The following is a 22,116-nucleotide window of genomic DNA, read 5'->3' as shown; positions in this document are numbered from 1 at the left end:
CTCTCACCTATAAAACCAGGTATTCTACCCCTCAAACTATTGAAAACCATTTAAATAACCCCCTAAGACGGTTTTAAAGGTGGTTTTGCTGACGTGGCATATTTAAAAGTCTATAGAACTCCCTAACCTATCAAGTATTGACTGCAAGATCCCTTCAACTATAAAATATGATATTGTATCCCTTAAAGCACCTAATAATATTTAAATGGTGGTCATGTAAGGTCATTTGGATCGTATCCCACCACACTGGCCTAATAAGCATGCATGCTTGCGCACAGTCCTATTGGCCGCATTTCTTTCTGAACTCTTTTCCAAACTTGTGTTATCGCCCGATAAGCACCACCTTGTTTCTTAACTAACTCCAACTCATGCACTCCTCGACGACATTGAGCACATGCACTACAATTGTGCCCTTTGTCATCCGGCTCCTATGTGAAGCATGTGTGTTTAGGCTAATGTAGTAGGATACGGTGTTCAAACGACTCTAAAGATCATCCCATGAGTCATCTGAAACATTGTTCATACTTTACATATATAATATTATGTTTTATAGTTGTGGGGGTCATGCGGCCATAGGGGGTTATATAGGCTTTTTAAGTTTAATATACCATGTCAGCAGAACCACCTTTAAAACCATCAGAGGAGGTTATTTAGACAGTTTTAAATAGTTTGAGGGATAGGATAACTGGTTTTATAGGTGAGGAGGTAAAGTAGACAACTACTAATAGTTGAGGGGGTTAAGTAGATTTTTCTTCAATTAATACTAGGATGATTCCCAACACGTTGCCGCGGGTATGAAGAAGAAATATAAATATGATATTACTGTAGTCTATCGAGTTATCTATATATAGTTTTAGTAGTCAGTTTTTGAAGAGAAAGAGAGAAGGTCACGTGAGAGAATAATTGTTAGCAGTATGCATGTATGGTTATGTGTAGTTAGTTGTATCCACTACTGAAACCATTTGTGAGTGGACACTTAATTGCATGCGGCAGCAGTAAAAGTGGATGATGACGTGACGCAAGAAGATGCAAGAGAATTAGCTTAGTGGAGTTTGTCTTTATATGATATTTTGAAGAGGAGGAGAGAAGGTCACGTGAGAGAATAATTGCTATCAGTATGCATGTATGGTTATGTGTAGGTAGTTGTATCCACTACTGAAACTATTTGTGAGTGAACACTTAATTGCATGCGGCAGCAGTAGAAGTGGATGATGACGTGGTGCAAGGAGATGCAAGAGAATTAGCTTAGTGAGATTTGTCTTTATAGGATACTAGGTGTAATACCCGATTTTAAGGACAAAACTAGATATGCACCATATGCGAGTTTTAAAAGGCAAATCTCACATATAGCTATAAATAAGGGGCAATATCAAAAGACAATGCATAAATTATATAGCGTACTTAATAAATTAGAGATAACCTTAAGCAGCAAACAACGGAAGATAACTCCAACTTCGGGTATTAACTCCACTCTACAGGATCCAACTGACTGGTTGATCACAAGCCTAAACTTCTCCTGAGGTTTGGGGAAAATAGCAAGAGTGAGTCCATGTCGAACTCCACAAGTATAGGAACTAAATTGTATAGCTCCCACAATCTCATGATCAATGTGACATAAATAATGTAGAGCATTAAATAATAAATAATGAGTATTTTTAACACACAAGAATCATCACCGTCGATGCAAGAATCGCCAAGGCCGCTCATGACCGTGAGCACGGCTAGTATACTAGTTTTAACACTCTGCAGAGGTTGTACATCTTTACTCATGAGTCATGATTTACCCTTTCGCCCGAGGTGATCAGCCTCTTAACCCACTTCCAAGGAAGGTCGGCAGGGATCACTATGAAGCCTTTCAAAAGTTCGTCTAACATGTTAGGGCCGCAAGGTTTCCTTTGCGCGCAGATATAGAGCCCCTCTTCCGATGGCACAATGACTCGCAGCCTATACACATACAGACAGAGGCCACACTATACCCAAAACGGTTCAGTCCCTCCGCCCTTTCGGGTAACCTCTAACAAGCTAGAAAAGGTCTTCATACTGAGCTAAAGCCAGAGCCATTATAGCCCTCATGGTTGCACTGTTGTCCCGGGTGATCACGTACAGACAAATCATCAAGTTGCTAAAAAGTCATTTTTATCGTTTATTACTTAACATTAATCTAGTCACAGGATCATGGTCATAGAAATAAAATCCAAATACTATACTTGCCTTAAACCAAATGCTCTTGCTGATCTTGATCACTGAAGCACTCTTGATCACCACGAATTGCTCACCGACTAATTTCGATCATCGATCACAAACATACGGCAACAAACATACACGAAGCAAACAAGGCTACAATTAGAACAGTACACCAATCATATAAAAATAGTATGAAAAGTTTATAAAAAGATTCTACACATCACTACGATCACACGAACGTAAATATCACGAAAATCGAAGCTAAAACGGAAAATTTATGAATTTTCTAAGATTTTATATAGAAAAATAATTAATTAAATAGAATCACGAAATTAAAAGTTTTCAAAGTGAGAAAACAGTGAGACTAACATGTAGAACTTATGATTACGAACCTAACGTAATTTGAAGGGATAAAACGGAGTTAAAACAGAGAAGATATGGCCTAAACAAACCAATGTATTTTCTTTGTATTTTTGGATCTATTTTTCTAAAGGAAAAACGGCCACAAAACTTAGTGATGTCATCATGTGATCATCATGACATCAGCACAAACTTAATCAATAAAATACATGACATATGCGTCTCACCTTTAATTACCGATTGAGCAGAAACTAGATAACCGTGACTCATATCTTGAATCATCGCATGCATAAATAAACTTGCATGGGAGTGTTGTAGGTGCTCGATGCAGTTTCACAAGAGATAGAAAATGTCATCAAGGAGTTTGGCTGGGACTGAAAACAAGCACAGAATTACTGCTGAGATTAAGTGAGAAGAAAAGGGAGAGAGATAGAAACCATTCAGTGCTTACCGATGGCAAACAACAAAGAAAGGCCGGAGTTCTGCATCTGCAGGATGGTGGACAACAGAACAGAAGATGCATGGTGGCCGGAGTGGTAGATGGAGAACGACCTATGTGTTTCCTATGGAGTAGATCATCAGGCCATGCAACGATACTGATGGGATCAGAACTTTCAGGACCTGGCGACGATCTTCCTTGTGATTGCGTCCTTCATATTGCCTTGTTCTTCTCCTACGCAGTGGGTGCAGATGCCGACGGGACGGTGGAATTGGCGGCGGCGGCTTCAGATTTTGTTTGTAGATGCGTCAAGGAAGGATGCATATATATACATATATATACGTAGGGTTTGGGCTGAATTGGAATAGAGCTACGAGTTATTATTTTCGGAATTAATTATTTCTATGGATGAAATAATTACAGAAAAATCTAGAATTATTATTTAAGCCACGAAAAAAAATACTCCGAGAGCTCTAAAAATTTGGGGAAAAAATTCTTAGAGACATTATGGAAGATGAAGAACCTAAATAAAGTATCTAGAGCTTATGATAAGATAATTTGGAGCATCTAAAAATTAGATTGTGCTCACAGGAGTGGGAACAAGTTCTAGAAAAAGCTAAACAAATTTTGAAAGAAGATCGTAAAGATTGATTGAAGGATGAAAAATTGAAAGAAGTAATTTGGATGACAAAGAAAAGATTTCTAAGAAGCTCCAAATGAAAGCCTAAACTGAGAAACAAGGAATTTGATTGTAGAAAAAAGATAAATACGTGCCGAATAAGGAAGATCGATCTACTAAACGTATTTTAAATATTTTTCTTACTATCAACACATAAAGGAGCAACAAGCATCACATCAAAACATATGCACCAGCATGTATGCATAATAATATTGCTAAGCCTTATGATAAATTTTTATTTAATAAAAAATATCATTTTTCCTATATTTTTATGAGCACAAAAATACAAAATTAAATAATTTTATCTATATTTCAAAAGGAGTAAACTTTAGGGTGTTACACTAGGTGAATTCCCCGCGTTGCTGCGGGATTTTCTTAAAAATAAATCATTATATATATAGTACTACTATATGGTATTTAGTCTATTATGTATGTACACATATGAGTTTGACTTGCATGTATTTTATTGTATTAGCTCTAGTAAAAAAATTGCTAAGCTAATAAAACAAAAACTAATATTTGGTTACATTATAGAGGAATTAATTGGTGATGAAACAAATAATGTATGTACATGACTTGTTTGTGAATATATTAAAGATTTAAAGTATTTCACATGATATAGATGATATGGTTATTTTTTATAATTAATATGGAATGATATGGATTTAGTGGAGAATGATGTGAACATATTGCATGAAGAGATAAAATATTTAGTGGGTCACTTACTGGGAAATGATGTGGACACCTTACATGAAGAGAGAATTCATCTAGTGGGGTTTAGCTTTATAAGAGTTATAGATATAGATTGCTTTCTGTTTCCCTACTAAGGGCCTGTTTGGTACAGCTCACAACAGCTTCATGAGCTGTTGTGAACTTTTTTTTTTGCCAAACACATATTTCCAAAACAGCTTCATGAGTGAAGCTGTTTTTCCCCTCCTTTCACAAAAATATAAGTTGGATGAAGCTGAAAAAAAGTAGCTTATTGCAGCTTCTCCCTCATTTCTCTCTCTCAACTATGCATGAAGTAGTTGGTGAAGCTATTTTGTCAAACACTTTTTCCAAAACAGCTTAGCTTCATCTAGAAAGTCACTCATAAAGCTATTTTCTAAAAAAACAGCTTTACTAGTGAAGTTGAGCTATGCCAAACAGCCCCTAAAGTACACACTATTCCACTCCTCAGTAGCTAATTCCAGCGCCTAAGCGCCCTGTGTGCTCTCTTTCGTCACCGGGTCACTGATCCTTTGCCGGAATGCTGAATTAAGGGTGCTTGTCGGCAACTAACAGGGGATGAACAGGCCATTGACAGGTGAGCAATAGCTTTCTCCCACCAAAGACGTTAGTGCGAGTCAGGCGCCGCCGACTTCCTATATGTTTGCCTCGTGACACGCACGTACGGCCTATTATATAGCTACCAAATGAAAATATATTGTTGCATGTTATATTTTGGACTGTTCTTCTAACTGTTTTTTTTTTTTGGCGCTACAACTAATAAATTATATGAGTTCCAAAATGTTCTATGATATTTTACCTATACTCTGATTGTTCAGGTAGGAATTTTTCCCCATGATATATTTTGGATTGTCCTATTGATAATAAACTATTGTTCTGTTAGTACACTTCAATAGCTTTAGTTTGATTGTTTCGGTAGGAAGTGTTCACCATTCTATGTTAGATAATGAATTGTTCCCCTCGCATAAAAAAATATTATGACTTGTCCTACTGGTGAAAAGTTACTGTTCTTGAAAAAACTATTTTTAGTACATGTCAACCGTTTTATGATTTTTGATATGTTCGATGATATTTTTAGTTTATTTATTCTCTTGTATGGTTTTAATTTCTTCATATTGTATAGTTAGAAATGTTTATAGCTCCTAAAAGAGCTACATTTTTTATTTTTTTATATTGTATAAATTAGAAACCTCAGCTAGGTCTAGGGGCGTAGCTAGAGAAAATCAGAAAGGGATGCAATTGTGTTGTTTGTGCATAGATTTTTATCATAGGGGGTGCAAATATGGCACAAATATTTTATCACAACCACTGTATTTTCATTTTCGTATGGGTGCATTCGCACCCCCTGACTAGGCCTACATCTATTGAATTCATGTTGAATGCATTCATGTTAGTTGCATATGATGTTTTTAAAAGTATGTTAAAAAGATTGATTAGAATAATTTAGGAATTTTCTAATTTTGATATATTTTTCTAATTTTTTCTATAGTGAAATCTAAGTTGTGGAAGCTTATAAATGTATTTTTCGCAAGCTCTAAATGTATCTTGCATTCATGATGTTTTACGTCATAGTTTTATTATGAAAACCACTAAGGCTTTTATTACTTCCTCCGTTCCAAAATATAGGTAAGTCTAGATAACTTTTTGTGGTTTAAAAATCTTGTCAGGTGTTTAATAAATTAATATTAGTTTGAAAATGATGAAACCGTCTAGAAAACCATTTAACCGGGTAAAGGTAACTTTTAAACCTTTTTTTTTATCACAACCTAAACAATTTTAAGAGTTGAAGATACACGGTGGTTGTTTTCTAGGCAAAAATGAGTTTTCCGCTCAAAATTGTTCTCCCTGCTTGGTCCGAAGCTAAAAATTCTCCTCTCTCAAACTCGTAAGTCGCAATGCATCAGGCCGAAGGGGTCTCCCTATCTTATACTCTCCCTCAGTCCCGAAAAATTCAATTTTTAGAGGTGTCTTAAGTCAAAATTTTTAAATTTTAACCAAATTTCTAGAAAAAACACTAAAATTTATAGTACCAAATTAGTAACATTAAATTTATCATAGAATATATTTTTATAAGATACTCATTTTTTGTCATAAATATTGATGTTTTTTCTATAAAGTTGGTTAACCTTAAAAGTTTGATTGATACGGTTTCTATAAATTGAAGCTTTTAGGGACAGAGGAAGTACTTTTACAGCCCACGCCAAATGCTCTCATTCGTCCTTAGGGTCCACACGTGTCGACGACTCAAGTCCCATCTAAAATGCTCCCCCCTAATGTCGTCGAGTGGTGGAAGTATTAACTTTTGTGGAAGTCTGCTTTTCTTCTTTAAACTCTAAAATCGAGCAATGACCTCCCTTAATTTTTGAAACAATGTGTTTACCTCCCTGGCCCGGTTTATAAGCGGCTTTGTTTTTTTTATCTTTTTTGCTCAATTTTTAAAAAATCATAATAAATCATATAAAATCATAAAATAAATAAATCCAATTTTGTTAGTTCATGTATAACTTAGTTATAGAATTATTTAGGGTTTATGCTTGTTAAATCTAAATAAATCTAAACATAAACCCTAAATAAATCTATAACTAAGTTATAAACTATCCAGTGAATACTAAATTTTTACTATAATTCAACACATAATAATTATGCCACCGTAAAAATTTTACCATAATTGGACCATATAAACTACAATTATGAATTATTCTAATTAATTATAGAAAATAATAGATTAAAATCTACAGCAAAAACTTTATACTAAAACATATCATATTATATGTTCACTGTGTAGATCTACTCATGTGGAGTTCAACAAAATTAGGCTTTCCATTTTATGATTTTATTGTGATTTACTCTGATTTTTTAAATATTCAGCCAGAATAACTAAAAGAAAAAAAAGACAAAACCACCTTTAAAACGTTTATAACTGGGTCAGAGAGGTAAAATGTATAATTTTAAAAGTTAAGGAAGATGATTTGCTCGATGTTGGAGTTCAGAGAAAAACGGTCTTTCGTGAAAGTGGAGGGAAGAGAGGTGAACTTTTTCCATTTCATCTAAAAACTAAAAACTTTTCAAGATTCCCCATCATCGAATCTTGAATCACATGCATGGAACATTAGATATAGATAAAAAATAATTATATATTTGCTTGTAGCTTGCAAAAGAAATCGTTTAATTCTAGTTAGTTCATAATCAGATAATAATTATTAAATATAAATGAAACTGATATACTGACTAAACATTTTTCGCATAGGGAACTAAACGAGGCCTTATTTAGGCCTCCAGTCCAAGAGCACTAAAGCCCATTCCGTTCCCCTCTTCTTCGACCATCCCTCCCCCAAATCCAAAGGCGGGAAACAAAACCCCAACCCCACCCGAGTCCCGACCTGACCCTCTCCAGAAGCTTCCAGAAGGGCCTTCCACGGCACGGACCGCTTTCCCGGAGCCAATGGCTGCACCTGCGTCGGCGTCGGGCGGCGACACCCCGAAGCAGCTCCTCTCCATCATCCGCGACTTCGCCTACGAGAAGTCCCACGGCGGTAAGCACCCAACCCCTCCCGCGCCGAGCGCGCACGCACGCCACTAGGTTATTCACGCGCGTCCGCACCTGATCGGACGCGCTCCGTCTCTCGCTTGGCGTGCGCGCAGAGCGCAGGGTGTCCGACCTCAGGCGGCGCCTCGCCGATGCGCGCGCCGCGTCAGACGCGGCCGCGGCGGAGCTCGACGCCGCGAAGCGCGCGCGGGAGGCTGCGGAGCAGGACCTCCGCGGGAGCCAGGTGCAAGCCGCGATCGCCGCCGACTCCATCCTTGCGCTAGAGGTTTCTCCTCGTCTCGCCTTGAAATTGACGAATTATCACGCTTTCTATGCCCAATTTTCGTGATCCGTGATCCGAGTTAATCTGGTGCGTTTAGGCGACGATCTCGCATCTCCAGGAGGAGATCTCGAAGGCCGGCACTCATCTGGACGCGCTCAAAGTTAGAGCTCCGCATTTCGCAGCGAATTTGGGCTCTTTGTTGCTTTAGTATTAATTAACGTATGTTCATCCTGGTGTATGGTTTGGATCGGAATGGATGTGCTGCTGGTGCTTCACGAATTTGCTCTAAAAGAGCAAGGGAGACAATGAGAGGTGAGTAGTATGTACTCTATCTAATGCCTTGTTGCTCTGCAAAATCCCCATATGTGTTGTTCTGTACTATCATTTTGTTGCTCGCTGCTGATCATGGTCATACTTTCCCTCACTGTTGCAGAGAGGAGTTCATTAGCAACATGTATGAGATGAATGCAAAGATAAGGTATGAACTGTTTTGTTTGTCTGTTGTGACTTCTTTGCGGTGTTGGCAGTAATTACCTCTGTATAGTAGGGATATGATGTATTGTTTCGGTATTCTCAACTTGAGAATGTGAGGTACAAGGGAGCACAGTGGTGACACTTTCATATGAAACATGTATCATGGGTGCTCGCATGAGTCATGACATTGCACTAAGAGGGCACTTTAAGATTCTTATTACATCCTACTTTTACTGTTTTCAATTTCCATGAATTTGGCATTTCCTTGCTGGCTAAAACTTGTTTTTGTAAGCTTGAATTTTGTCAGTATCATGTTAATTATCGAAAAGTAGTACTATCTTATTCATTATCTAGAGAAATAATATTCTTCTTCTACAGGCAATTTCAACAGATGGCCTCTCTAGAATTAGCAGAGCCCAATCACTGTGAGCTGCCATCTACAGAAGGTCAGTAGTGAAAATCAGAATGCAACATACTGCTTTCTGTTCTTGAATCGTGCAAGGGATTCCATTGAATATGTGTTTTTCTAGTCATTTCTTGGTTATTGCTTCTTCGTAGCTTTTCTTTCCTTTTATAGGATATAAATTATGGATGATTGAAACTCTAAGAATTGCACACTGCACTCTGCTTCAATTTTTAACCATAAGTTTGCAATATTAAATTATGTTGAAGCTGACTCTGTACATTATGATTTAGAGTTTTTGTGCATTGCCAGGTGACAGCTAATAATTGCTCATTTAATACCGTAAGCAAAACATGTGATTATTTATTATTTAGTAACAGAGAGGAATTTCAAGATAACCCAGTTTGGTGTTGGCTTTGTTACCTATGAATCTATTTTTTTCCAATACGGATGAACTGAATTTCATTATGAATAGTAACGAAATAACAAAGTTTCATGCCATCAGACAAGCTTAAGACCCAAAAAACCTCATATTGCTCACCAGACCGAGCACAAAGGGCTCAGCCAGTGGAGCAACCAAAACCGCCAGCATCTTCGCCACCCCAGAAAGAAAACCAAGGTCCAGACAGACACAGGAGAATATACCCCACTAAAACCCAGTTTGACTTACTACAAGCCAGAGAGGGCTGCTACAGCACGCAGGCCAGCGGTGTCTATCTTCCTTTCCAGCAAACTACTAAATCATTCCAATGTGTTGTTAAATTTTGTAAAACTTCTTTTTTGTCTGTGTCCATTTGTCATCTTGTTTCTGAAGCGTCTTTCATAGTCTAAACATGCTTTGTCCTCTCCAGTAGTCAAATGTATTGGGGCTATGATATGTTGAGTGAGACTGCTTGTTTCCTTATTTTTGATATTTTGCAATTACCGTATGGATCAATTTGTGCACTTCATTCCCTTACACTGTCTGAGATGTCCCCTTTTTAGGTGAACATGTCAGAGACAAGAGTAAAACTGTGGACTCAGAAGGCATTTCGAAAGAGTTGGCAGATAAGGTGAGCAACATTGAATCTGAGGTGCAGCTCTTGGAAGAAGAGTATAAAAAGGATCTGCTTGATCATGATAAGGTTTGTTCTTCTGAAAGCATTGCATTATATTTATCTGCACAATATTAACTGATTAAGCAGAGATCTTCCGACATCTTTTCAATTTTCTGTTCATAAGACCACCCTGATGAAAATATGTGGCTGTGAATTACGTGATATTTAAATGACAGCTGACATGCTCTGTATTTACTAAGTTTAGACAGTACATGTGAACCATTAAATTGCCAAATGCATATTAAGCTGCTGTAGTTCATGAGTCAGGAAAGTGAGAAACATGATGGTGACTAGTTGGCATTTGACAGTATATAATGCTTGTTACTGTCTGGTTAGTGCATCTGATTACCTGAAGACCAATTTATGAACTGTCGAGCTGTGCATGTTTTTGCCAAAGGCTGCTCTACAAACACTATTAGGTGACACAGTGTGTGTGTGTGTGTGTGTGTGTGTGTGGTTGGAACTGCAGTGTCATCTATTTTTATTTTTTAATCCATATCAACTGCCAGTTCTCTCCCTTGTTAGTTGGGGAAATGTTTAGTGATCCTGGAACACCTGCCAGTTTAACAAAACCAATGATTTTGGGGTTCTGTTTTGCAGGTCCGTCAGGAGCTGGCCGATGTCCAAGCAAAGAGAGCTCTTATGGAGGCTGTTATGGGAGAGACAAAGCAGCTGCAGGAGCTCGGCGAATATCCTGAAACTCATGTACAGCTATCTGTTTGTATGCATTTCTATTCACATTTCCCCATGCTTCCGGCGAAGATTTCTTTAACCTGGAACACGCGGGCAGCTGAACTGGAGAAGGTGCACGCTTCACTTGCAGAGGAGCTGCAGCGTCGGTACGCATGCCCCGGTTGCGGAGTCAACAACATGCCTGGGCCGGAGGAGGCCGCGAACTAGAGGAGGCGTCAGATGATGTGCCGTGCATACACAAATTTGTCAGATGGGTGACGTGGGGCTGTGGCTACCGGATTCTTGAACTTGTTAATGAGGGATTTGATTATACTCCTAGTCAGTAGAAGCCTTAGACGAGCTTGTCATACACGTCGGCGAGCTGAGTTCCTGTCTGGAGAAGGTTGAGCTATGAAAATTGAGGCATGTCTGGGTCCTGTCAGAACCTATACTATACCCATTCCTATACTTTGCCTTCATCCGAACAAGGCGTTGATATGGGTTTGCCTGGTGTTCTTTTGACCGTTCCATGATAGAATCACAACTATGGGAACCCAACTCTTCTCGCCTCGGCAATAGCCAATAGCAAAGCTCTTCCTCCACTCAATGCAAACCGGTGGCTCCACCTCTCCACTCTCTCTCCGTAGAATCTGAATGCCCATTCCCCCCTCAATTCGCACCATTCTCTCCCCATCCACTTTGACTCTACGTAGGAAGTCAGCACTGCCTTGCTCTGTTTTTTTTTTCGTTTTTTTTGTGTGCCAGTTTTCCCCAAACAATCAGGATGTTCAACAAGTTGCAAAAGACCACGATATGAGCATCTCAGACAGATCAATGAGAACAATTACACTATCCTTGCGTTGTTCTTCATTTTTCTCTATATCCAACTCTCTATAAATGTTGTCCATCTTAATTCACAAGACTGAGCTGCAGTGGACTTTGTTCATCCAAACAGCAAATTACAAGAGAAACAATTACAAGGGATTACAGGAGCTTAAAATTTCATTTCTAAAGTTGCCAAAAAGGCCCTCAGAGTATAACGAAGTATAGTTTTCAGGATCTTTCTCGCCCTTGTATTTACATTTCACAAAAAACAAGGGAGCAAAAAACTAGATGGCTTCTATTTCCATGTTTCTGATGTCTGCTGTTTTTGCTGCTACATATGGCATCACCAGCACCAAGGTTCTGCCTACAACACTACTACATTGGTGGCATGCTATTGATCCTACAAAATTTTGCCCCCTGAGAGGGGTCTACAAAAATTTGTCAACATTATGCTAATTACCAACACCAAGCAATGGTGAAATGCCGGATCAAGACGAATCATCATGTTAGTTTCTCCAAAGTTTCTAATAGCCTGACAGAGTTCTGCTTATTTCTGACTAGGATACTGATTTCATCCAGAGCTTCTTGCTTTGCAATATAGCTCCCAACTGCTTTGACATATGGGAATTCTGGTCCAAACAAATGAGCAGCACAAGCTGCCTTAGCAGCCAGGAGCTTGCAATCACCTGTAAAAACATGGAACTGTTTTTAGCTGTGATCCCATGGCACACATCTAAATATAGTATGCTAAGGGGAATATGTGCCTGATAATTCTAATTCCACACCATAATGTCATTATGTTCTCCAAGGAATCACCATATCACTACATATGTTTACTATCAACGTTTTGGTACAGCAATCCAGTAACACTAGATTTTGGGACAGTAATCCAGTCACCGTTACTCTCCCAATCATTGTTTTTGAGGCGCTGCGGCGACGCGGGGCGCCCTACCCCCTTCACAACGCCTAGGCGTTTATGGCGGGCGACGCCATACACACATTTTAGGTGCCATATGATTATCTTAATATATAATGCTACTAAAACTCAGAAGCAAATCATACCTTAATATTGCAAGTCTTAGCATGTAATACCATAATAAATAATGCTATCTCTGTGCTAGTGCACAACATAGAGTAGCAAAATAGCAAATATGACATCTCTCATCACTCAATAGCAACAAATTAGTCACTAATAACATAATATAACTTAATGACTAGTGCTGCTAGGGCAAAACAAATATAAGTAGCATAAGAGACAAAGCACGAGAGGCAGAAAAGAAACAGAGGAAGATGGAAAGAAAAAGAGGAAGAGGAGGGAATCAGAGGAAGAGGGAAGCAGGGATGCAGAAGAGACTAGAGAGGAGGCAGGGAGCATACGAGGCGACGGGCAGATGGTCGGCGGAGGCATGCGAGCCGGTGTGGACGGGGCAGGAGCTGCAGGTGTGGACCCCTGGTGGACTCGAGCAGCCAGGCGGAGATGCAGGGGCGGACTTGCGGGAGGGGCGCGCAGCCGGTGGACTCGAGCAAGGAGCGGCAAGCTATGTTACACGGATACTCCAAGGGGGGTGACGTATCCGTATCCGATACTCGTCGGATACGCGGATACGGATACTCGGATACACCATTTTAGTGGATTTTCTTTTGAGAAAGTGTGTATCCGCGTATCCGATACGTATTGTATCCGATACTCGTACCCGTACTCGTGTAACGTAGGCGGCAAGCCTCCGCCTCTGCCTCCACCGCCAAGAAGCAGGGCCGCCGCCGCGGCCTCTTTTCCTCCTCTGTGAAGCTGCAGCTGCCGGCACCCGCGGTAAAAGCCCCTGAGCGGGAGATTTGCCGCGCGCAACAGCATATATGTGGTCGATTCCCTCCCTTTTCCTTTTAGCGCGGACGTGCGGTTGATTTGCCGCCAAACTATCATCGTGCGCGGTCAATTCCCGCTAGTTTTCATTGTGTCCGCTCAATTCCCCGCCCGATTCCGCCTTCCTCTTGATTTGCTGCTCCGGTGTCCGCCACAGGCCTCTAGGCGCTCGCTCGACGCCTTCCATGCCTAATCGACGCCTAATCTCATATGGCGGACGCCATACGCACGCAGGTCGTGGCGCCCCCGACGCCCAGTGCCTCTACCACGCCTTGTCGCCTAGGCGACGACTAGGACGCCTCATAAACATTGCTCCCAATTTTAGTGTAGCACCACCATACCTAGTGTCGCTGACATGCTCACAAACCTCGCCAATAAGGTTATCATTTTGTGCCGCAAAGGAACAACAAGCTAACAGCTGTACATGAACATGGAATACCAGAGAAAACCTTTTCACACCAGTATACCATAGTAAATAATTGAATCAAATTGGCTTATCGGTGATCCAATACTAAACAATATGCTGCAGGGTTCTGCATACAGATACCCATCATTTTCATGAAAACAGTAACCCACCAACCATAACATATTCCCAGTCTCACATAGTATAATATGGAACAAATTAGAGTCAATATGGAAGACACTACTGGCCTAACTAATCTTAATTAAAGCAGGACATTATGTCATTTTATGCCAGTACCTGACCGAGTTTCTGATGTATAAGCATTTTGGCTGAAATGGTGATGTGCCCACCATTTGCATCGGGCCTTCCATGATTCTCTGGTAAACCGCTCAAAAAATACTGAAGACAATTTACTGGAAACCTCCAATGCTTCATCTCCATGGGTATTAGTACATGATATGCAATCCTCATAGTCAGCAGTATTGTCAGAAAAAAGCCGAAGGAAACATGATACAAGCTCTTCCCAGATGCAGGGTTTTCCATTGACGGAATCTAAATGTAAAGCTATTGCCTCGAGTAGTTGGATGACATTATAATATCCTGGGGGTAACCAATACAAAAAAAGGCAAAGGCAAACATTGCTTAGCAAAATACTTCATTTTCCCAGATATGCAATCCATTGACAAGTCTAAACGTAAAGCTAGTGCCTCAAATAGTTGGATGGTGATCCAGGGGCAACCAACAGAAGAAAATGTGATGAATACAAACATTTGCTTAGCGCAAAATACTTCAAATCACCACAACCTAAATTGATGTACAAATATTTTTGCACCATGGAAAATAGTCAGAGGAACATCGCAACCATGAAGTTAATGTTTTAGCGTGAGGAAAAATGTATAAGCTCTGGTTGATTCTTCCATATCTGAACTGCAGCAGCCTAACACCCTGCTGAATAGGAGTAGCTGTAGGCTGCTCTAATATTTGGTTTTGTCCTGCTTTGAATAAGATAGGACATGGCCTTAGACTGCCAACTATCAATTTCTAATACGAAAAATATAAATTTAAGTATTACACAATGTGAAAGTACCTTTCATGAAGGTTCCACTAACACTAATCTTATGCTGTCAACCAACCTAGGATTTTACGTATTGATTGTCCAAGTTTTTAATGTCAGTAATCCTTGAATGATATGTTTATGATCAGGAGATTAGGACTAACAAGATAACCAGCATTAGTTAAAAAATAGGTTAGTTGAAAGTCGAATATTTCAAATGCCTTTACCAAGGAAGCCTCAGTTTAGTGAAGTGAAAACCTGTGGATATTCTATGCACCAAAAGTCGATACATGATCTCAGATAGCTAATCCTACCAGCAAAGAGTTTAACACAGTTATATGGAAGAATAATTCAGCTATCCACGTGGTACTGTGATCAAACAGTAGAAGAATCTGGAAGAAAAGGTGTTAAGCCCAAACCTTTTCTATGCATTTTGATTAGCCTCTCCATAGAGTAGCTACATGTAGGATCTCTTCTCAAAGCCTCCTCATAGCAAGAGGAAATGGTTGATACCTGGTTTTGGTCATACTCTTCCAGCAGCCTACCTCTCAACCTGCACCAAGAAACGAATTAACTTATAAACTACTCCACTCACAAAACCTTGTTTTGAATCAGATAAGCAAAAAACAGACTAGATGATTCACAAATACCATGATTCAAGATGACACATTGTTTTACCTGAAAGGTAGGGCTGTTGTTGAACTGAGGCAGGCCTTTTCAAGCTCATTTAGTGCATCTTTCAGTTTATCACCAAGGAGGAGAATCTGTGAAAACATATGTAGCAAAAAAAAAAATGAACAAATGGTAAAACAAAAATAAGTAAATGAAATTCACAGGAGCATTCCACGTCGATTCAAAACAAGCAGCACATGATTAGATTGATATGAATTAGGAATGAAAGAAAACACAGATGTCAGCAACTCTACTACGGGTGTACCAGGAGAATCAAGGAAGGGGGCAAAGTGGCACAAGACCAGGTCAGGCCTGCTGAGATGGGCCATGTGAAAGGGGGTGTGTGTGTGTTCACAGGTGAGGCCAGGGTGACCGTGTATCTGTAAAAGGAGGAGCCTTGTAGAAGGGGGCTGGCTTGGTTTTTGGCTCGTTGCCGTGTTGGCGGCGGTGCTGTCCAGTGATCCAGCAGCGATTTCGATCGGAGTTGTATCTAGCCAACTCATATACTCGTTATTTACCAAAGTATCATTGGAGTCCCACAACGGAAAACTAGATCAATGTCATTATGTCAATATGGTACCAAAGATGCACAGACTAAGAAAAAATTATGGTGTACCCAATAACAACTTGAAAAAGAAAATCTGGTCTCTAAAGGAATGTCTAAAGCAATTATATAAACACTCTATAAGCAATGTGGTGCAGCACGAGTGATGTAGAGGAGAGGGGGTGTCCAGAAAACCAAGATGTCTCTCATGCATTGGATAGCTTAGGCACATGTAAAAAAAAACTGAGAAAACCAACTTCCATTAGAATGCAGGTTGTACCGCCCAATGTCAGGGTGCTAAAGTGAGGCGTGGCAATCCACCCACCTCCTATGCCTAGGGTACTTATGAGTGAGGTGAAGTGAGATCACACCATACTACTCTAAGAAACTGTGAGAAAATAGCAGGGCTTGTAATGCAGGGTTTGTAAAAGAAAAGAAAAATATACAGAAAGAAGTTGTTGGATTAGATTAGGGCTTGTAATGCTGGCTTTATATAACTCACATGAATACCTCTTTTTAATTAATCAATGAAGAAGAATTAATCCAAGTCTCCCAAAAAATCTAGTCTCCCTTTAAGCCAACTCCGCCTTCCCGGTGATGTTTACCCCTAACGAACTAGGGCTCATTACATCTGCTTTAGTCTCGCAAATCCCATGCTATCCAGGAGAGTTCTTGTATGCATCTAATCATGCAGATCTACCTAATGAGGCCTGGAGTTTCCATTCTTCACATGAAAATGAAAGATAGCAAGCAAATCCTGCTATGTTTTCTTTTGAATTCCACTCCCTTTTGGACTCCACTCTACTGCCTGAACAATTCTGCGAGAGAAGCCAAAAAATGAAGCAGGAGATGGAGTGGACCGAGAATTAGGAGATATTCCCCGTGAGCCATATTGATGCATGCAAGAATTCAGGAGCCGCCTCTAGATCAGTCGCTTTCTTTCATGCTTCAGGATGGGGGTTCACCTATATTTGGAGAAGCGACATAAACAAAGAGTTCTAAGTTAATTCCATGTCTTACTCGCAAATAAAATGAAGCCGAGATGTAAAGGCTTCTTTCAGCACAGTATTTATGTGCACCTGCGTCTGCACATCGAGTCAACGATCAGGTAAGGTCTGCAGTTATATGATTTCCATCAAAGCTCAAGGGTGAGCTGTTTTGCAAGGGAAAAGGAGATGTTATTGGCAGTAATAGGGGCCAATTCAGGGAGGAGGTGCCGCAGCCTATGCAGTAACAGATAAGATTCGTTATGATGATTAGATTAGGGGTTGTTAGGCTGGCTCTATATGAGGTATACACATGCCTCTCTTTGTAATTAATTAATCAATATGAAGAAGTAACCCAAGTCTCCCCAGAACACTAGTCTCCCTCCAAGCCATCCACCTGGCTATGTGGAGGATTTGAGGGAGGGATACCAAGATGGCCAGAAGCAGAAAATGGTACAATGATGCACAAATTAGATGAAAATGGTATATTAAATAAAAGGCTAGTTCACGCAGGGCAATTTGGTTTTAGTTTGAACACAGTTGCAGAATCACGTAACTCCTAATATGCATGGGAGGAGATCAAGTACCAAATACCTGTATTAGTGGCAATAACGCAGCCATCACCGGCGGATTTGAATAAAGAGCCAATCTTAGACATTTTTCTGCATCTTCATATAAGGTATTCGGCACTGACTTGTACTTCATATATTTATAAAAAGAATCATTGGAAGCCCCAGTAGCAAACTTTAGCTTTAAAGGCAGCAGGCTCTGCTCCAATCCTTCAGTGCAGATAATAGAATGTAACATTTTAGGATACAATCATGTGGAGCTACAGATATGACTTCACAACAAGATCGAAAAAATAATAGAGGAATATACTGGTAAGGTGGTAATTCAGCTCAACGAGGTGGATTGGTCTGAGGACTAGTCTGACAGGAAACACAAATGAAGCTGCATCTTCGCAAACGAGCCTGCAACTTGACTGGTTAGCACAGCTCAACTAGCACCCCCAAGTCCTGAGTTTGACTGCCTGTGGTTGTGAATTTCAGGCTAGGTTAAAAAAGGCCCTTGTTGGCTCACACTTCATTTCCAATAAACACAGAAAGCTGCTGGCCTACAAGAGGTGCCACCAACAGGATGTATTCTCGAGTGTGAAACCAACCTTTGGGGCCCTTCTAGATCAGTAAGCATGTGTTTGATTTAGGGACAACCTCGGATGGGATGGTCCTGTTCCAATTTTTGAGGATGGGATCGTCCCAGTCTTTGTGACTTGTGTGGTTTGAGGGATGGGACGATCCCTATCGTTTGTTAGATTAAAGGAATAAAATGGTCCTGTCCAGTGTTAGGATTGAGGGATGACGATAGGACACATTAATATGGTTACCCTCTAATTTTTGTTGGTGAGGTTACCTCCCTATATTAATTGTTTTCTTCTTGTTATCTTTTCTCCTTCCTTTCCTCATTGCTATGACTACCATGTGGGCCTGGATTTCAGCAGCTTCCATCCATTCCAATTCCCAATCCTTTTCTCCTTCCTTCACATCCAGACCCAAGCGCTACCACCTGCTGCTTCTCTGCTAGGATACTGCCGCCTGCTTCATGCCGTGACCAACTACCGCTCTGCTTTCACTGCCACTCTGCCATGCCAGCTGCTGCTCCGCTCACCAATACTGCCACTCGCCCGTGCTGCTACTCGCCTCATGCTGCTGCTCCACTAATGCCAAACTTACCAACGATGCCACTCGTCCACGGTGCTCACTCGCCAGCGCTACAACCTACAAGAGGTGGGGTGAAAGGGACAGCACGTGCATCATGTTGCTGCACCGAGCATCTCGTATGCATCATGTGGAGCTGGAATGAGGAACATGGATGACCCCATCCACCAAATTTGGAGGGACAGAGTGTGAGTGTTCATAACAGAAGCTATAAGTAAAGTAACTCAATCCTCACCACCCCAGCTGCAACAAGATGCAAACAAACTAGAAATAAAGAAAATCTAGCTTATTTTTTTACCAAAATGAAGTAGAAGGCCTAAAGGATGCATACAAAATGTCCTGTTGTCACTCTTCTCTTTTTCATACTCATTGCATCTTCATGATTTTAACAATAGTATTCCAATGAATGCTCCTTTGTTCTGCACTTTTTGTAAACTCATAGCAATGAAAAGGATACTTGCAATCTAGACTAGATCATGCATCAAACAACTTAGAATTATTTTTAGTAATGGGTTCTAGAAAACTACTGCAGAGGTGCATGCAGATCTGGATGCACTAAAAACAAAATGTGCACTAGCACCAAAAAAAACTCTGGTAGGTGCTACATTAACATTTAAGCATTTTTAATGTACTTTAGCCCATATGGTCTCAATATTGGATCATTACATCTGCCCCTGAGTACAAATCCCTTCGTGTAACTACAAGTGTAGAACAGTTTACCTCACTTTTTAACTTGATGAAACAGAAAGCAAAAGAACACAAAAGACTACAACAAAATTGATACTTACCACAAGTAGGACCATCAGAGGTATCCAAAAATATGCTTCGTAAGTTTTCATTTGCTTGTGATTCAAGTGGGTCTATTTCCTCCTTAGGGTGAACAAAACCAGGTTTGTTATTCATTTTTCTGCCTACATTCTCATTATTGATCGAACTTTCTGAAGAGCAAGAAGCCAAACTGGACTGAACAATATCCATGCTATCCTCATATGAATGATCCAGAAGATCAGTTCCTTCAGAACCATTTGACTTCATGGAAATACCACATGATTCATCATAAACATCAAAATCCTCAACTTGCATATCTTTAGGCAAGCCAGAATACCATTTATCAAATGATATCAAACCATGAACCAGATTTAAGATTGGTTCTGTCTGCAGTTTGCCCTTGGCGATAAGGCTGATAAACAAAAGAAATTATTAAGTTCTCAAAGTACATCAAGTCAGTCATGTGGAAAGAACTAAAAAAAAGACATAGAAGAGAAAGGTGGCAAGCAACTAATACCCAAAAGCTTCAACCCTAAGCAAGTATCAAAGAAACTGCACATAAGGTACTAGGAAACTTTCGGCAGAATAAATATCTAATTTAAGAAACGTATTGCACGTCTAAACTACAACTCAAGTATCATGTAATTCATTGACCTCAAGCGAAAAAAAAAACTATGCTAATAATATTTGCAACCCATGACTTTTTTCTTGGATGTCTATATACAAGTAACGTGTTTCATAAAAGTGAACAGAAAAAGTGAAGGGAACAGGCTTGTAACCCATGACCACAGCAGATCAAGATGTGTAACAGATGGAACAAAAGAAAACACTGAATGCATGTACACCTACGCACGTTCTTGTTGCGATGTGTGCATTGTCGATGTTGCCTTGTGAAAGGTAAAATAGGGCCAGTTCAAGTGTAACCAAGTTTTTCTGCAAATGAAAAAACGGTCAAGTATCTAAAAATAACAATAACAAAATGGCCAAGCAGGCAGCAGAACATAAGTTGTCACATGTTTTCCCATCTATCAATATTAGAAAATCATTAAAAGCAAAAAAATGAGCATTCCGCAGGTAAAACGATAACCATCACATTAGTATTTTAAAATAAAAAGCCTTGTAATCCTGATGTAGAAACACATAACCTTTATTTGTCCTCCCAAAAATATTCCAGATATGTCCTTATATGAAGCACTAGTAGTATAACCCAAGGTATGTGTTCAGTTTCATTCATACATTTCTCATTTCAGTTATACTAGTATAACACTAATCCCTCTAGATTACGGAATCTTAATGGTAGGATTTGGAACTTACTTTTGGGCAAGAAGGAAACCAAATCAGCTTTCGCATCCAAACATTGAACAACTTCTGTGTTCTGAGGTAGTAGCTGCTCCTGACACCATGCTGCACGCCGCTGTCCTCAGCAAGCCGCTTATGGATCTCCATGGCCACCTTTCATCCAGCACTTACATCAGAAACGCCAACTAAAACAAAGTTAAAAAAATTGCAAATTTTTATCAGGCGTGGTTGCTTACCACGAACATTCTGCGGGTGTCCTCGTAGGAGTCGACCCTTCGGTTGCCGCTGAGGAGCGTCGAGACGACGCTGGCCGCATCGCGCCACTCGTGCGCTCCCGCGAGCTCGTGGAGGATCTGGCCCAAGCGGCGTCGGTTAAGCCAGAGGGTGGGAGGCTCTGCTGCCGCGGGCCTCACGACGGAGCGGGGGTCCGGCGACTCGTTCGGTTCCCCGGCCGCCCTCCGGTGCCCCCCATCCCCGGCGTCCGCGCCGGGCTCGACCTTGACGGCGGAGCCCGCGGGCGTCGGCGTTAAGCCGGCCAAGGACGTGCCCTCTGATGCCACTGACGGGATAGTCTGGGGCGTGAGGAGGGGAGGGCTTAGGGGAAGCTGGGTCGGGGTTACTGGGAGGCGGCGCTTCTTGCGGGGCGGAGGCGGTGGCGCCGGCGTGTAAGCGCTGGGCTCTGCGTCGTCGATTTCTCTCTTGACGGTGGCTTGAGGCGAGGGAGACGGCAGCATCGTCCGCGCCATGGCGTGAGGCCGAAGCGGCGCCGCGGCGGCGGCGCACCGTCCGGGTCAAGGGTTTTGCAAGAGCCGCGCTCGCGCCGGCTTAGCAGGAGTGAGGAGTCTGTTTTTTTTGACGACAATGTGGTCGAGAATTTTGGATCAGCTCCACATCTTCCGTTCGCAAATTTTTTTTTTGCATTTTGATACTATAGCACTTTTATTTTAATTTAATAAACATTATTCAATCATAGAGTAACTAGGTTTAAAATATTTATCTCGCAATTTACAGATAAACTGTGTAATTAGTTTTTGTTTTCATATCGTATATATTTAATGCACCATGCATGTGTCGCAAGATTCATGTGATAGGGAATTTTGAAAATTTTTGGAAACTAAACAAGACCTCAATGTTGATCTCACT

The 22,116-nt window shown here is 40.6% G+C and overlaps 2 protein-coding genes across 6 annotated transcripts; one reads left to right on the top strand and one right to left on the bottom strand.

The window, feature by feature from the left end:
- On the top strand, positions 7,717-11,366 carry LOC8061492 (probable kinetochore protein NUF2). Of its 4 annotated transcripts, none has more exons than XM_021449400.1 (9): positions 7,717-7,924; positions 8,034-8,203; positions 8,298-8,360; positions 8,493-8,512; positions 8,634-8,678; positions 9,053-9,120; positions 10,062-10,201; positions 10,775-10,895; positions 10,998-11,366. In XM_021449400.1, coding segments are annotated over exons 1-9 (720 nt in total). In that variant the 5' UTR covers positions 7,717-7,833; the 3' UTR covers positions 11,000-11,366. The 4 variants fall into 4 exon arrangements, with proteins under 4 accessions (XP_021305075.1, XP_021305074.1, XP_021305072.1 ...); XM_021449399.1 differs by having other exon boundaries at positions 7,724-7,924; positions 10,775-10,879; XM_021449397.1 differs by having other exon boundaries at positions 7,725-7,924; positions 10,775-10,879; positions 10,965-11,366.
- LOC8061491 lies at positions 11,831-21,842 on the bottom strand. 2 transcript variants are annotated; one of them, XR_002448458.1, is made up of 10 exons: positions 21,210-21,842; positions 20,989-21,126; positions 20,528-20,607; positions 19,695-20,086; positions 17,786-17,970; positions 15,668-15,753; positions 15,409-15,542; positions 14,233-14,535; positions 13,049-13,882; positions 12,280-12,357 (listed from the first exon to the last, which is right to left on the bottom strand). XR_002448458.1 is itself a non-coding variant. In XM_002436740.2 (9 exons), exons 1-9 carry the CDS (start codon positions 21,717-21,719, stop codon positions 12,173-12,175), a joined length of 2,013 nt encoding a protein of 670 aa, XP_002436785.1. In that variant the 5' UTR covers positions 21,720-21,841; the 3' UTR covers positions 11,831-12,172. The 2 variants fall into 2 exon arrangements, 1 of the variants encoding a protein (XP_002436785.1); XM_002436740.2 differs by lacking the exon at positions 13,049-13,882 and having other exon boundaries at positions 11,831-12,357; positions 21,210-21,841.

Source organism: Sorghum bicolor, chromosome 10, assembly GCF_000003195.3.
Source record: "Sorghum bicolor cultivar BTx623 chromosome 10, Sorghum_bicolor_NCBIv3, whole genome shotgun sequence".
NCBI lineage: Eukaryota > Viridiplantae > Streptophyta > Magnoliopsida > Poales > Poaceae > Sorghum > Sorghum bicolor.
This window is presented reverse-complemented; position numbering and strand designations above follow the sequence as displayed.

What these genes read in the sequence shown, in the direction of transcription:
- LOC8061492 (XM_021449397.1), top strand. Translation starts at nt 7,834, where the DNA reads ATGGCTGCACCTGCGTCGGCGTCGGGCGGCGACACCCCGAAGCAGCTC. An exon ending in GAGATGAATGCAAAGATAAG is followed by an intron (nt 8,679 to 9,052) that starts GTATGAACTGTT and finishes CTTCTTCTACAG; the next exon opens with GCAATTTCAACAGATGGCCT. An exon ending in ATCTGCTTGATCATGATAAG is followed by an intron (nt 10,202 to 10,774) that starts GTTTGTTCTTCT and finishes TCTGTTTTGCAG; the next exon opens with GTCCGTCAGGAGCTGGCCGA.
- LOC8061491 (XM_002436740.2), bottom strand. Translation starts at nt 21,719, where the DNA reads ATGGCGCGGACGATGCTGCCGTCTCCCTCGCCTCAAGCCACCGTCAAG. An exon ending in ACACCCGCAGAATGTTCGTG is followed by an intron (nt 21,127 to 21,209) that starts GTAAGCAACCAC and finishes GCTGGATGAAAG; the next exon opens with GTGGCCATGGAGATCCATAA. An exon ending in GCACACATCGCAACAAGAAC is followed by an intron (nt 20,087 to 20,527) that starts GTGCGTAGGTGT and finishes TTTGTTTATCAG; the next exon opens with CCTTATCGCCAAGGGCAAAC.